Genomic DNA, 14,816 nt, shown 5'->3' on the forward strand with positions numbered 1-14,816 from the left:
TCCTTGAGCTGTAGCGACACCGATGTGGATGATATTCTGAGTTATGCGTTCTCCACCTCTACCACTGACTTTGCTATTAATCCCGATACGGGGGAAGTCACTGTTGCAGCAGGTAATGCTATAGTATTTGTACCTTATTACAGACGGCGGACGGGTTTGTTTTCTTGTTTGGGGGTATCGTGTGTCATCGTATACGTAACCTTTATAAGACAGACAGACAGACAGACAGACAGACAGACAGACAGACAGACAGACAGACAGACAAACAAACAAACAAACAAACAAACAGACAGACAGACAGACAGAGCTAGCTTCAAAGATGTTCCCAAGACATCAGCTTCTAGTATTGATGCCATTTCAAGAAAAGATATTTACATATCATTGTATCATAATATCAGTCTTTGTTTAATACCTATAATGAATTGTAACCATTATCAGTACACAGAATTGTGACCTTTGTATGAAATCTCGCTTTTAAAACTGTCACATCTTTTACATGTGACTAGGTACAAATTGTTCAGTTGATAATGAGCTTACACATTTAATTTTGCGGCTGTTTTATACAGGTAACAACATTGATTATGTCGCTGGTCCCACTGAGTACAATCTTATTGTTGAAGTCACCGATGGTTCAGGTGGTCTAACTACTGTGGGTGTCACAATCAGAATTCAACCACAAAACACAGATGTCCCTGAGTTTATCCCAGTGACTTGGACGGTTGGGCCCTTTCCTGAAGATAGTGCCCTGTCACTTTCGATTACTGATGCGTCGGATTATGCAGAAGACTTAGACGCACATCCATACAATATACAGGAGTTCGACATTTTCAAAGGTAAGTCATTGGCTTGAAAGTTAAAAAAAATCTTTGTTTTATAAAATGCAGGGCTTAATTTTTTCGCCACACACAAAATTTACATGCTGGTGTTGAAGTTGAAAAGTGTTGGAAGATCAATGATTTATTGAAATACTATCTCTTCGCGTTGCGTACTGGAATTTTTCCACTACTGTTGACACCAGTCCTGTAGATCGTCTAGGTGAAGCAGCTAACGTCGTTGCACACCACCCAAAAGTCGTACGCAAATCAGTCTCTATCACTCCGAAATCGTTCTGGGATCACAGTCGGGAAATTCCTCAGACTGAGAATGATGTATTTCGGCTCGCCAGAATCACTTCCCCAAATTCAACCAGGATATCACCGTATTTGTCAGAGACAACGCAAGATTAAACTCCGAGACACAGCTCTGCCACGCCGTTCTCTCCCTCTTTTCTGATTCGTATTTAAATCCCCAACTCCGAAATACGGTATTTGTAATTAAATTTACACAAGAATCTGTGAATGAATAACTGCTGACTCTGTGATTCAAACTTACTTTGAGTGGATTCCCGGTGTGAACGTCTGGTTGTGAATCATGTTCCCATATCACTACTTTTGGGTTGAGAGGCTAGCTGGTCTTAAATTAAAACATCGACAGCAAAGTCGAAGTCCAGACTCCCTAAGTGACAGTAAATATAAAGTTGACTTGTTCATTTCTCATTAAGTCTCCTCAAGCCGATAACTTTGTTCTTTACATTTGTTCAGTTGAAAACGAGGCTGGTGCAACAGTAACTGATGTTTTCGATATTATCCACTCTGGAACTTCGATGGGATTAATCATGTTAACTACTCCGTTAGATTATGAGAGTTTCACCAAATACATAATCATTGTGACTGCTACTGACACAGCACAAACGGCATCAGGGACAGTCACTGTAATTGTTGAGGATGTTAATGAATATCAACCTGCTTGTAACTTTGCTTCTGAAGTTCTAAGTATTGACGAAAATACAGGTAAGAATTACAATTATTTCTGGTGAATACTTTTAAATGAAAAGATGCAGTTTATAAACGTCAAGCGTTATATTAGAAAAGGAACTCGGTATCGCTTTTATAATTTCTTGTATCTAAAGTGGTCATGCAAGTACTAGTGTCGACATCGCTACCTTCCGCATGTTCTTGTCTGTCTGTCTGTCTGTCTGTCTGTCTGTCTGTCTGTCTGTCTGTCTGTCTGTCTGTCTGTGGAAACCATATCTCAAAACTGCAGCATCGATTCTAATGAAATTTGCTACACATCTTCACTTTAGTAATGGCAAGAACTGATCAGGTTTCCGCTATCTCTAATTATTTCAACGGTTTTCAGCAATTAGACTGTGTCCTATAAGGCTTGTTGATGTACTTTTTGGAAATGTTAATGAGTGATTAGAATATATATAATTAATGTTTTTTGGCGATCAAGCAATTTCTTAAGAATTTAGTATTCAAGTTAAGTTTTATATAACTTGGTACATATGTTTAAGATCATTTATTTAACAACAACAAAGCGCACGTTCATTACAAAACTTGTCGTTTGCATTGTTAATGGTTTGGGTAATAAGGCAATATCTCAAGAGTGAAAGCAATCGTCAAATTGTATATAATTTGGTACATACACGTGTCCGAATTACTTTTTGGTAATTAGGCAATATCTTAAAAACATGCCTCAAATTTTATATGACTTGGTGCATATACATTGACGATAATGCACATGTCAATCATCCTAAAAATGCACTCTTCGTATTTCAGATACATGTAATTTGGAATGTAAGTTGATAAATAACAAAAGACAACCTTAATGGAAGTATTTCAGTGTACACCTGTGTACATTAAGAGTAGATCTTAACAGCAACCAATATCCATTCTAACATCATGGTAAACTGTCTGTTTCCAGCCTTCCTGCAATTACATTTCCTCTGAGACAGTTTATTGGTGTTTTTTCGTAGCTGTTGTATTATTTTTTCATTCTTAGTCGTCTGTTTGTTGTACAATGCGCTGAGGCGTAGCGTAGCACCTTTCTTTAAGAATTAAAGTAAAAAATAATAATGAAATAATTATCGATCTGAACTTTTATTACTTTCAGCACCCGGTGTTATCATTGACGAAACAACACTTGGTTGTACAGACGGCGACCTGTCTACAGCGTTTGGTACGGCCTCGCTGACATACACTTTGACTTCAAACCCAGGCAGTCTGTTCAGTGTTGGTAATGGTGGCGATATTTCGCTAGTCGGTAAGTGAAGAAGTCTAGCCGGAGTAGAAACACGCCGAAAGATGAAATCAGTCATGTGAATAAGGACTCTCAGTCATGTCAGCGAGTTTTGAACATTTTAACACACTAGGTCACAAAACGTTAGCGTTGTACATATATTTACAATATTATGTTTCACGAGACAACGTGGTTCACAAGACAATCGTCACGTGGCAAGCAATGCTCACCCTTTCCTTTTTATTCCATTTATCAGGTTCCTTGGATTATGAACTTGCATCCGCTTATGAAGTAATTCTTAAAGTAAGCGATGGAGGAGGGCTTTACAGAGAAATACCAATATATATCAACGTGGTTAATGTCGACGACAGCCCTCCATATTTCTCGGGCACTTTTTCAACATCTATTGCGGAAAATGCGAACGTCGATGATCCCGTTATTCTCGTGACAGCTCAAGATGACGACAGTGCCGATACTCCCGAAGGGCAAGTGACCTATGCAATCATATCCGGTGACCCACAAGATCAATTCAGCATCGACAAACAGTCGGGACAAATTAATATACGGAGTCAGTTAGACAGAGAAGATATAGACAGTTATAGCTTGGAAGTTGAGGCTACAGATGGGGCCGGGGGACAAGATACAGTGATTGTCACGATAACAATTATCGACGTTAACGACGAATTACCAGTTTGCACCGTTACATCTTTCACTGATGTTATACTGGAGACAGAGTCAAGCGGTTACTTCATCAGATCTCTTGGGTGTACAGATGGCGATATTGGTGACATCCTTACCTACACCTTGACAACTGGTGATACTTCTGTATTCGGCATCACCGGTGGAAATCTCATTCTTTCCTCATCACGGGACTATGAAACCGACCCGACTTCGTACGAACTAGAAGTTACCGTGGTTGACTCCAATGGTAACACTCACATTATAACCGGAACAGTTCATATCCAAGCTGTCAATGAAGTTGCACCAGTCTTTTCACCAGTACCTGTTAGTAAGTAGTTATTGTGTGGGGATGGAGAGGATTATGTATATGGGGGGGGAGGGCGTGTGCGACGCACGTGTGTGTGTTTTGTATGGATACACTTTAATTAATATTGTCATTTCATTTCTGATAAAATGATGAATAGTTTCCTTTGTACGCAGAGATTTATATCATTAGGCACTAATTAATTATTTTTATGACGAATCGCGATTACATTTCTGAATCAACACTTAATAACAGAAGGTGGTAATATGAGGTCCTTTCAAATATACACGTATTAATTCTCATTGTTTCTCGTCAAACGTGAAATTTATCAGCACTAAGCAGTAACGTTGGAAATCAATTCGCGATGTTATATTGATATCAAACAATTGGTGGATGCCACATGTTTGGTTATTGATCGTCAAATCAATGTGTAAGATATACATATTAATGTGTGCTGTATAATATGATTTTACAAATAAGTGTGAAGTGCAGATGACGAAAAAACTCTTCTCCTGTAAGCCTAGATATTTATCATCTTCCGTCTTTATTTGAAACATATCAGACACCAGAATACCGACAGACTTTCGCCACTTGTCCCCAGTATGTAACTAAAGTAACGTTTAAAATAATGATTTTTAAATTATGGTGTAGTGGCATATTCACCACAGTATACAGTTCAACGGTCTGCTAATATGGTTAACCCCTGATTCAAATTTTATGAAATCTGGATTGATTGATTGATTGATTGATTGGTTGGTTGGTTGGTTGGTTGGTTGGTTGGTTGGTTGGTTGGTTGGTTGGTTGGTTGGTTGGTTGGTTGGTTGGTTGGTTGGTTGGTTGGTTGGTTGGTTGGTTGGTTGGTTGGTTGGTTGGTTGGTTGGTTGATTGGTTGATTGATTGATTGATTGATTGATTGATTGATTGATTGATTGATTGATTGATTGATTGATCGATCGATCGATCCAAAACATGACACCATCAAGACTTACTATTCTACCTTCGCCAACAGGTGTTTATACTCCAGACATTCTCGAAAATTCACCAACTGATACCCCAGTCACAACTGTTGTAGCAACAGACGTCGATTCTGTAGACTTTGGCCACGGCGTCGTCACGTATGTCTTTGACACACCATGCGACGATTGTAGTAAGTTCCAAGTGAACCCTGTAACTGGTGTAATTGTTGTTACGAACACTCTGGACCGTGAAACGAAAGAGTCATATAGTCTAAATGTCGTAGCAAAGGATTCAAGCTTCTCTACTACTGCAACTGTCACCGTGAATGTTCTTGATGAAAATGACAACAGTCCACTGTTCACAGATGCTTTTATCAGGTAATTATTACTACATGATGTACAAATGTACAGGATGGGTTGTACAACGATATATGTTACTGTGGTAATTATAATTGATCGGAATGGATTTCAATGTGACATATTGTTTATGGTGACAGACACTGACATGCAACAACAATTGCCAGGGTATGAGCATGACCAGTGCTCGTTTTTTCATTTGTGTTTGTTTGTTTGTTTGTTTGTTTGTTTGTTTGTTTGTTTGTTTGTTTGTTTGTTTATTTATGTATTTATTTATTTGTTTGTTTTGTTTGATTGTTTTTAAGTACACAATAATAAAGACATTGTGCGTACAAGGACTCGAACACCAAATAAACATAATAATATTCTCAGTTGACATTTTAACATTATGGAGAATATAGTGTTATTGGTATGTGTAATGTCGTTAACAAGATACCCATGAACGCGTTGAAGTCATTTACAAGTAATAACTGAGTCTGTGTAGTTCAGTAGATTATGATTTTAAACATTTGTTTCCCATTTTGATTTTGGGAATCATATACAACACAAAATGCCACTGAATGTTTCATAATATACACTCTCCCACTGACAGAAATGTAGTCTTGTGAAAGAGGCATTTGTTTAATCATCAAGATTATTTGGGGATAAGTTTGAGCCCAAAGTGAATACATGTAACCCATAGTTGTAGTATAGTGAAACATGAAAGGAGGTCATAATTGTTAATATTCCAAACTATGCACAACAAATTATAAATGTTACATTTCAATAGACTGGCATCTATGAATTTTCTTCTTTTTTATCACAGAACGGATATTGCAGAGGATATAAGTCCCCCTGTGACACTGATTACGTTGTCAGCTACCGATCTTGATGACCCAGCCACCGATGACAATGGCAGAATAAGATTCGAAATCGCTTGTAAGTATACATGTATACACTGCCAGGTTAAAATTTAATAGGAAAGAAACTTCCACTCAAACAAAAATTGACATTGGTATTTACACGGTATTTACAAGTGTAAACCAACCCAAAGGACGCATCAATCTCGTGTTAGGAGTCCTCTACAGAATATTGTTTTTGTAAATTTTTCATTACACGCAAAATCAATGCACATTTCATTATATATGTATCAGTATGTATATGACAATAAAACACATATCATATCACATAGATTTAATCATAATTATTATGCGCCTAAGTTAACCATGTACATGTAGGTTATTCAATGCCATACCAATTAGCAACAGGTGTCAGCAGGTTGGGCTCGTCTCGTGCTCCGTGTCTCAATAGTATATTTCGTACTTTTACAAGTATCTTTGAAAACGCTGTATCCTGTTCCTTCTCAACATGAAGTGTGATGATTGTGGTACCAGGAAAAAGGTGAGGACGTGCCAGGGCGACCTCATGTTGTGTGAAAAATGTAACCTAGAAAGATTCGGCTGTGACGACAACGTCAAAATGGACGCCACATGCATTAGTGACAAATCAGTTGACAAACTCCGGGTCCTTCTGCAACCTATCCAGAAGCAATTAACTTCAATTGCAAGTGACTTATCAGATGTTAAAAGGAAGCAAACAGACATGGTGCAGTCCATGGAGTATATCAGTCTGGAGTTTGAAGAAATGAAACAAACACTGGAAAAACTACGTAAGTCAAATGCTGAATTATCGCAAGACAATAACGTGTTACGTAAGGAATTGAGGGAACTAAAAAGTGAAGTTTCTGACCTTGACCAATACCACAGGCGAGTAAACCTCGAAATCTGTGGTATACCCGAGTCACAAAGTGGAAACGAGAATACAGATAAAATCGTCTTGTCGACTTTACAGAAAGTACATTCTTCCATTAGTGAATCTGATATCGATATTTCTCACCGTCTTGGAACCATAAAGACTTCACACCATGATAGCCGTCCAAGACCTAGACCTATAATTGTACGATTCACATCACGAAAACAGAGAAATGTCATCTACGAGAATCGTCGCAAACTTAAAAACATCACAACCAAAGACATTGGGTTTAACCAAGCCAACTACATCTTCATCAACGAAAATCTATGTAAAGCGTCGCGGGATCTACTTTCTATGGTTAACAAGGCCAGAAAGCAATCACAGTACAAGTATATGTGGACAAAGAATGGTAGAATATATGTAAGAAAAGACCAAAGTGACGACCCAGTTATTATCAGGGTTGAAGATGACATCAGAAAAATTCAGTAGGATCTGTTGTGTGATAAATTAGCTTGCTAACTAAACAATGATAAATAATGGACACTGAATACGAAGAAGACATTCATACTTTCAATATTGAAAACTACACTCTATCACCTTTAGAGTTTACCAGTAAATTTGCCACTAAATACAACAAATCATTCTCAATCTCACATATTAATATTAGATCACTTAGGAAAAACTTCGATAATTTGAAAATGTTTTACGAGGATTGTATCAAACAAAATTTTAAAATCATTGGTTTATCTGAAGTATGGCACCTGGACAACCAACACCTTGCTAATTTACATAACTATTCATTGGAACTGAACTGTAGAAATTCTGGTAGAGGCGGCGGTGCAGGTGCATATATTCACACGTCCATCAAATATCGAATCTTAGATTATTCCGTAGTTCACTCTGATTGTTTATGGTTAGAATTACTCGCCCAGAAACAAAGAATTATTGTTGGGGTTATTTATCGAAAACACAATACTAATATTCCTGAATTTACGAATTCTCTACTTAACACGCTCCATAAAGTCAAAGTCGATAAAAAACAATGCATTCTGATGGGTGATTTTAATATAAATTATTGTAGTAGGGATAATCAGAGTAACCAACTAATTTCCATATTGCAGTGTTTACACCTTGAGCAGATTATCTCAGTCCCTACTCGCGTTACTTGCAATACATCAACTGTCATTGATCACATATATACAAATATTAGCACGGATAGAATTCATGCCGGAACTATTCAAACTGACATATCCGACCATTTTCCTACTTTTGCTATTTTTGAAAACTTCGACATCGATTCGCCAAACACCAGACCCGTCCTTACAAGAGATTTTAAATCTTATAAGTATGATCATTTTATAAGTGATCTGCAAAACGTGTCTTGGCAACCTGTATACAATGCCTCTGATACGGATTCTGCTTTCAATTTATTCACAGATATATATACTGATATATGCAATAATCATGCCCCCCTACGTCTAAGAACCCTCAAACCAAAGAGGAAAAGTAGTCCATGGATTACAAAAGCAATAAAAAAATCGATAAATATAAAACATAAATTATATTCTAAAGTCATTGCAAATCAACATGAAGCTAGTGCTGTAGCGAAATATAAATCTTACCGTAATCTGCTTACAAGTGTACTGAGGAGTGCAAAAAAGAAGTATTTTGTAGATTTGTTAACCTTTAACAAAAACAATCCCAGAAAAACGTGGAATGTCATTAATAATTCAATTGGTAAACAACACAGTGTTTCTATATTCCCAGAAAATTTGGAGTTGAATGTTAATGGCAACAGCCACCTCGTAACAGACCAGGGTGAAATAGTAAAGGGATTTAATGAACACTTTGTCAATGTAGGTAGACAGTTGGCTGAGACTATTCCGAAGACAGATATTGATTTTAAGCAATTTTTCGGTCAACCTCTGCAGCATACGTTTTTCCTCAAACCGACAACGGAACTTGAAGTATGTAATCTTCTGAAAACCCTAGATCCCAAAAAAGCATGTGGTTGGGACAATTTGCCCCCTCGGCTATTAATTGATTCTGCAGATATTATAGCACACCCGCTTGCACATATCTTTAATTTGTCATTTTCTACTGGCATATTTCCTTCTGCTTTGAAAATCGCAAAGGTCACGCCTATCTTCAAAAAAGGTGAAAATTGTAATCCCGGAAATTATCGACCAATATCTATTCTACCTCTTTTTAGTAAGATTTTGGAAAAAATAGTCAACAACCAATTTACTATTTTTTTGGATAAATATAGCATACTATTCAAACATCAATACGGATTTAGGAAGAAACACAGTACTAAATTGTCAATGATTAACTTGATAAATCATATTTTAGAACAAATGGATCAAGGTAACCCCACTCTTGGTATATTCATTGATTTCAGCAAAGCATTTGATTCAATTGACCATAAGATATTATTAGATAAGCTAGAACGCTATGGATTTAGAGGTATTATTTTGCAATGGATCAAAAGTTACTTATCCCAAAGATCTCAATTCATAAGTCTTGGTGGGATTACGTCACAAAATGAATTTATTAATTGTGGGGTTCCCCAGGGTTCTGTCCTTGGCCCCACACTTTTCTTACTATACATAAATGACCTCCCAAATTCTAGTTCATTTTTCAATTTTCGACTGTTTGCTGATGACTCAAATCTATTTCATACTTACCCAGCAAACCACTCAATTGATCTTGACATTGCTACCAACCACCTAAAGATGGTGCTGCAATGGTGTGATGTCAATAAAATGACAATCAACAAAACGAAATCAAATTATATTATATTTAGGGGCAAACAGAGACAAGTAGATGTTAAGGGTTCTATTCTAATGAGAAGGGACACGATTAGTGAAGTAGATGCTGTCCCTTTTGTTGGTCTCCTTATTGATAAACATTTAAAGTGGACTAATCACATAGCACATGTCCACAGCAAAATCAAGACGATGTGTGGTATGCTATTCAAACTAAGACATTTTTTACCAATAGACACTTTGATTCTCTTGTATTCATCCCTTATTCAGTCTCATCTTACCTACGGTCTAGAAGTTTGGGGGAATGCATATTCGACACATTTACATTGTATTTTGACGGCACAAAAGATGGCAGTCCGTGCGATGACGTTTAGCTCGTATACGGATCATTCTGCCCCATTGTTCAAACAACTGAAAATCCTAGATATTTTCAAACTGTACAGATTTTCAGTCAGCTCTTTTATACATGATTTGATGTATCACAAGTCTGCACACTCTATTACAGATTACTTTACTCTTATAGATCATCCCTATGAAACAAGGCAAAGACATAGTGGTAACCTTTTTCTAGAGTATAATCATACAACATTTGGTCAATCTTCCATATCATACTCTGGCGTTAAAACCTGGAACAATATGCCTGTTGAGATTCGGTCTATTGGCTCACGCACGTATTTTAAAAAGAAAGTGAAGGAGTTGTTATTCTCAGAATATGTATAACTATAATGTCATGTACAACTTTATATTTCTTTCGTGAACTGACTGTGGTGATTGTATGTGTATCAATTTTACTGTTCCACTGTTATTGTTGTGCTTTGTCATTTTGTTATGTTTCTTATTTGTTATAGTTTCTATGGCAATCTTGAACATCGAATATATACACCTACAAGTACGAGTGTGCTTGTTAGTCACTAAGGGGATACAAGCTTGACTAGCTTTGCTATTTCTTGATCCCTTTTGCCATTTATTCTGTATGTGTATCTTTTTAAGAAAATTTTTATTATTATTATATTGGTAAATAAACTTATTATTATGTTTGACTAAGTGCAACAAGTTGAACAACAACAACAACAACAACAACAGCAGCAACAGCAGCAACAGCAACAACAACAACAAAACAAATGACAGAGGATCGAAGTCAGAATCAAATTACAAAAGGCGATCATTTTGCAGCATGCATACATTATACATTACATTTACACATAGACTCATAGTACATGTACATAGTATTGAAATATACACAAAAGTACACGAAAACATTGTTATGATTAGTAAATTTCACTTGTGACTCTAATGGTCTATATTGTATTTATTTTACATTCAAACAGCTGGGGATACGGATAATTACTTCAGAGTTGGGACTTTCGACGGCATTTTAAAATCAGCCCAGAAGATTGACTATGAAACAGTGAAGAACTTCGAGCTAACTATTCGCGCTTATGACAAAAATAGAGCAGCGGGTTATAAAGAAGACTTGATCGAAGTACTAATTGAAGTTCTTCCTAAAAACGAGTACTCTCCTGTATATGGAACGAATCCTATAGACATTGATGTATCAGAAGATGCTGATGTTGGTGTTAGCTTATTTCAAGTAATAACGACTGATGACGATGACGGGCTTGATGGTGAACTTTACTATACAATACCGTCTCATTCCAAGTTTCAATTGGAGGACATTAGCGGAAACTTCGCTCTCAAGACTGCATTAGATCGTGAGGTGACATCGTCATACACACTATTGATGACAGCCTTTGATAAAGGAACCTCTCCTCAAAAAAGTGCAATCGGAACTATTCGCGTCACTGTCTTGGATGTAAATGACAATACTCCCGTCTGTAGTCCATCTACAGTCAAAGTAACTCTTCCAGAAGACACCGCAACGACTACAATTGTTACATCATTAGCGTGCGATGATTTAGATGCAGGCCCAGATAACAACAGACTTACTTACACCATCGTCGAAGAGGACGGAACTGCTAGCTCGGGTACGATCTTTTCAGTCGATGGAAGTTTAGGGGTGGTTAGTTTAGCATCCAGTCTCGACTGGGAATCTGCCACTGACCATTCGTTGGTTGTAGAAGTCAAAGATAACGGAGCCGCTGCATTGAGTACTTCAGTAACAATAGTCGTAAATGTAAGTCCTGTGAATGAAAACGATCCCATTTTCACAGCTCCTGGAACAGTGACAGTGTTGGAGAGCGATTCTGTCGGATTTGTAGTCAGCACACTTGCAGCTACTCCAGAGGATGATGATGAGTCAGTAACGTATGAAATCGTTACATCAGATTCAAGGTTTTATTGCGATGAATATTCTGGAGAAATAACACTTCTCCAGCAGTTAGACGCAGACCCAGGACCGCAGACTATTGTCCTCACTGTGAGGGCAACAGACGATGGCAGTTACCATGCAGTAAGGAGCACTGATGAAACACTGACAATTAATGTTGGTGATGTCAACGACAATGCGCCACTCTTCGATGAATATTCGTACTATTTTACATGTGCGGAAAACGCCGCAAACAATGACGTCATAGGTACAGTAAATGCTGATGATATTGACATGGGTGTGAATGCTGATGTTGAATATACACTTAATCCTGTCGATAGTACGTTTGATGTTGATTCAGCGACTGGAAACATCTTTGTTAAGGACAATGTCAATCTTGACACTACAGCCACACCTTCATATAGCCTAACTGTAGAAGCAGTAGACAACGGGGCAACTCCCCTTACGGGTACGGCGTACGTGACAGTCATCATCACGGAATTTAACGACAACGTTCCTACGTTTCCCCCTCCTGGTGACGCACACTATACAATAGAAGTGGATGAAACCGAAGCCCTGGGTACAGTTGTTCTCACTGCGTTAGCAACTGATGCCGATGCTGGAGGTAATGATATTAAGTATTCCATCACTGCAGGCGATGATGGAAAGTTCATCATTGATGAAGAAGACGGCAGTATAATACTAATTGACTATCTTGATTACGAAACTAATCAGAGTCCCTACGAATTGACTGTCATCGCAGTCGACAGCGGGACGAACGGTGGGCGGGAAACTGGAACTGCAACCTACACCGTAAGTGTAATTCCAATAAACGATAATGCCCCCGTGTGTGATAAAATGCTGTACAGCACCTTGGTCGGTGATGGTGAACCAATTAACACTGTCATCATTGACACTACATGCTCGGATGGTGATATTAATGCTCCAGACAATACTCTTACGTACTCTGTTCTATCTGGAGGTGGTGGGGCTATCGACATAGTCTCAAATGCGGACGGTGACATTATAATTAAAACAGCTTTAGATTTTACATCGTCATCATCCTACGAACTGGTTGTACAAGTCTCTGATGGAGGGGACCCAATTCTAAGCACAACCTTTACGGCGATTATCGACATAGATGGTAAGCAAGACAGTATTAATTTTGTACACATCACGGTTCCTTCAATATGAACCTCTCGACAGTCTCGTTCTTTTGTTATATTACAATTGAATGTGATATTGATAACAAATAGTGTCTCAAGGCAAAGTATAAAAGTATGGGAACATATTCTACATATGGAATTTACTTCAACCCAATGATGTGGTATTATTCAAGATACTCACCAGCTAGGTAGATGAAACTTTGAATTAAAAGGGTTCTAATAACGTACAATCAGTTTAACTCAGTAAAGAACAGAGTGGTATATTATCTAAATTATTATTTTGGGGTGGTTATTTACAAGCAGATATTCAAATTACAAGTACCATGATCTCAATTGTCATAACAGATGAAATCTAAGACTTAATGAAAAGGGATAATTTAACGTGAACGAAAAAACTAAATTCAGAAGATTGTCTGTTAAAACTCTGAGTGCATCATAAATGTGGTGTTCAAAACAGAGAAAAAATTAAATGTAAACGTACGTGTATCATACATACGACCTTGCTTTTGCAACATGTTACGTGTCACATATGTGTACGAAACTACATAATATCTCTGTATATCCTACATTGTTTAATTTGGCATTTCAGGACTTTGATGTGATGTTTGACTATTAGAAAGAATCACTTCAATATCATCCCAATAAATTACTAAATGTAATCTTTAGATCAACTCATGATTTGCCAGTGATGTTTAGCAACTAAATCAAACGTTTTAGAAGTCAACATCACATTACCAGTAAGTAAAATTCAACGAATGCAGAGAATAACAGGGTAATACATTGCTCTTAGTAAAGTGATGTGACCTCACAAAAAAGTACTAATAGAACCCTGAAATGACACCGTTATTAATCGTACAGGATGATAGGTGTACTACATCAGTATAATAATGACACTGTGTGGATTGGAGAATTAGATTTAATTATACATGCAAGTTCACCCAAACTATTTTTGCACAAATTCATTCTCTCAGCATCCAATCAGGAAGCTCCGGTAATGGTCGAAAGTCCTTACATCGCGGGTATACCCGAGGATTCAGATGTTGGCACGAGCGTTGTGAAAATTGAGGCCACCGATGGTGATGGTGGAGCGGCCGGTAAGTTCTGGTGATAATAAGAGTGATGAGCGCTTTATTTTACAAGCCCTACAATTTAAACGTGTTTTATCTCATCTGTACGTTTAAACTTAGTACATAGACTCCTGAAACAATTTAGTGGACTGTATTGTATGTACCACGATGCTATGTTCTGTCGTTCGTAGATCAAGGAACTAACATAATTGAAAACTTGATTACGTTATACAAAAAGCGTTATCATTCTACTTATAAATCAATTCAATTTGTAATGTATGAATTGGTATGGCACTCCATGCTTGACTTTGAAAGTTGTCCTAGCAAAATATCCATGGAATTTGCGTAATAGAAGAAAGTATTCAAATGCCACCAGTAATATCAAGGCATTACTAATAATAAAAATACCGCGAGAATCATGTAGAGTTCTCTGAATTCGTTAGTAATTCCACGAACACTA

General features: G+C 37.4%; 1 protein-coding gene across 1 annotated transcript in view; it reads left to right on the forward strand.

Annotated features, from left to right (window-relative positions):
• The window catches only part of LOC144441358 (cadherin-23-like), a 44,639-nt gene that overhangs the window by 18,198 nt on the left and 11,625 nt on the right, over positions 1-14,816 (forward strand). The window contains exons 11-19 of the mRNA XM_078130917.1: positions 1-112; positions 567-833; positions 1,581-1,829; positions 2,935-3,084; positions 3,317-4,069; positions 5,055-5,379; positions 6,164-6,276; positions 11,186-13,267; positions 14,261-14,383. The exon at positions 1-112 is cut by the window's left edge and continues 6 nt beyond it. Of these exons, the coding sequence (XP_077987043.1) occupies positions 1-112; positions 567-833; positions 1,581-1,829; positions 2,935-3,084; positions 3,317-4,069; positions 5,055-5,379; positions 6,164-6,276; positions 11,186-13,267; positions 14,261-14,383 (4,174 nt within the window). The remainder of the gene's footprint in view (positions 113-566; positions 834-1,580; positions 1,830-2,934; positions 3,085-3,316; positions 4,070-5,054; positions 5,380-6,163; positions 6,277-11,185; positions 13,268-14,260; positions 14,384-14,816) is intronic.

This window comes from Glandiceps talaboti, chromosome 1 (assembly GCF_964340395.1).
Source record: "Glandiceps talaboti chromosome 1, keGlaTala1.1, whole genome shotgun sequence".
Classification (NCBI taxonomy): Eukaryota; Metazoa; Hemichordata; class Enteropneusta; family Spengelidae; genus Glandiceps; species Glandiceps talaboti.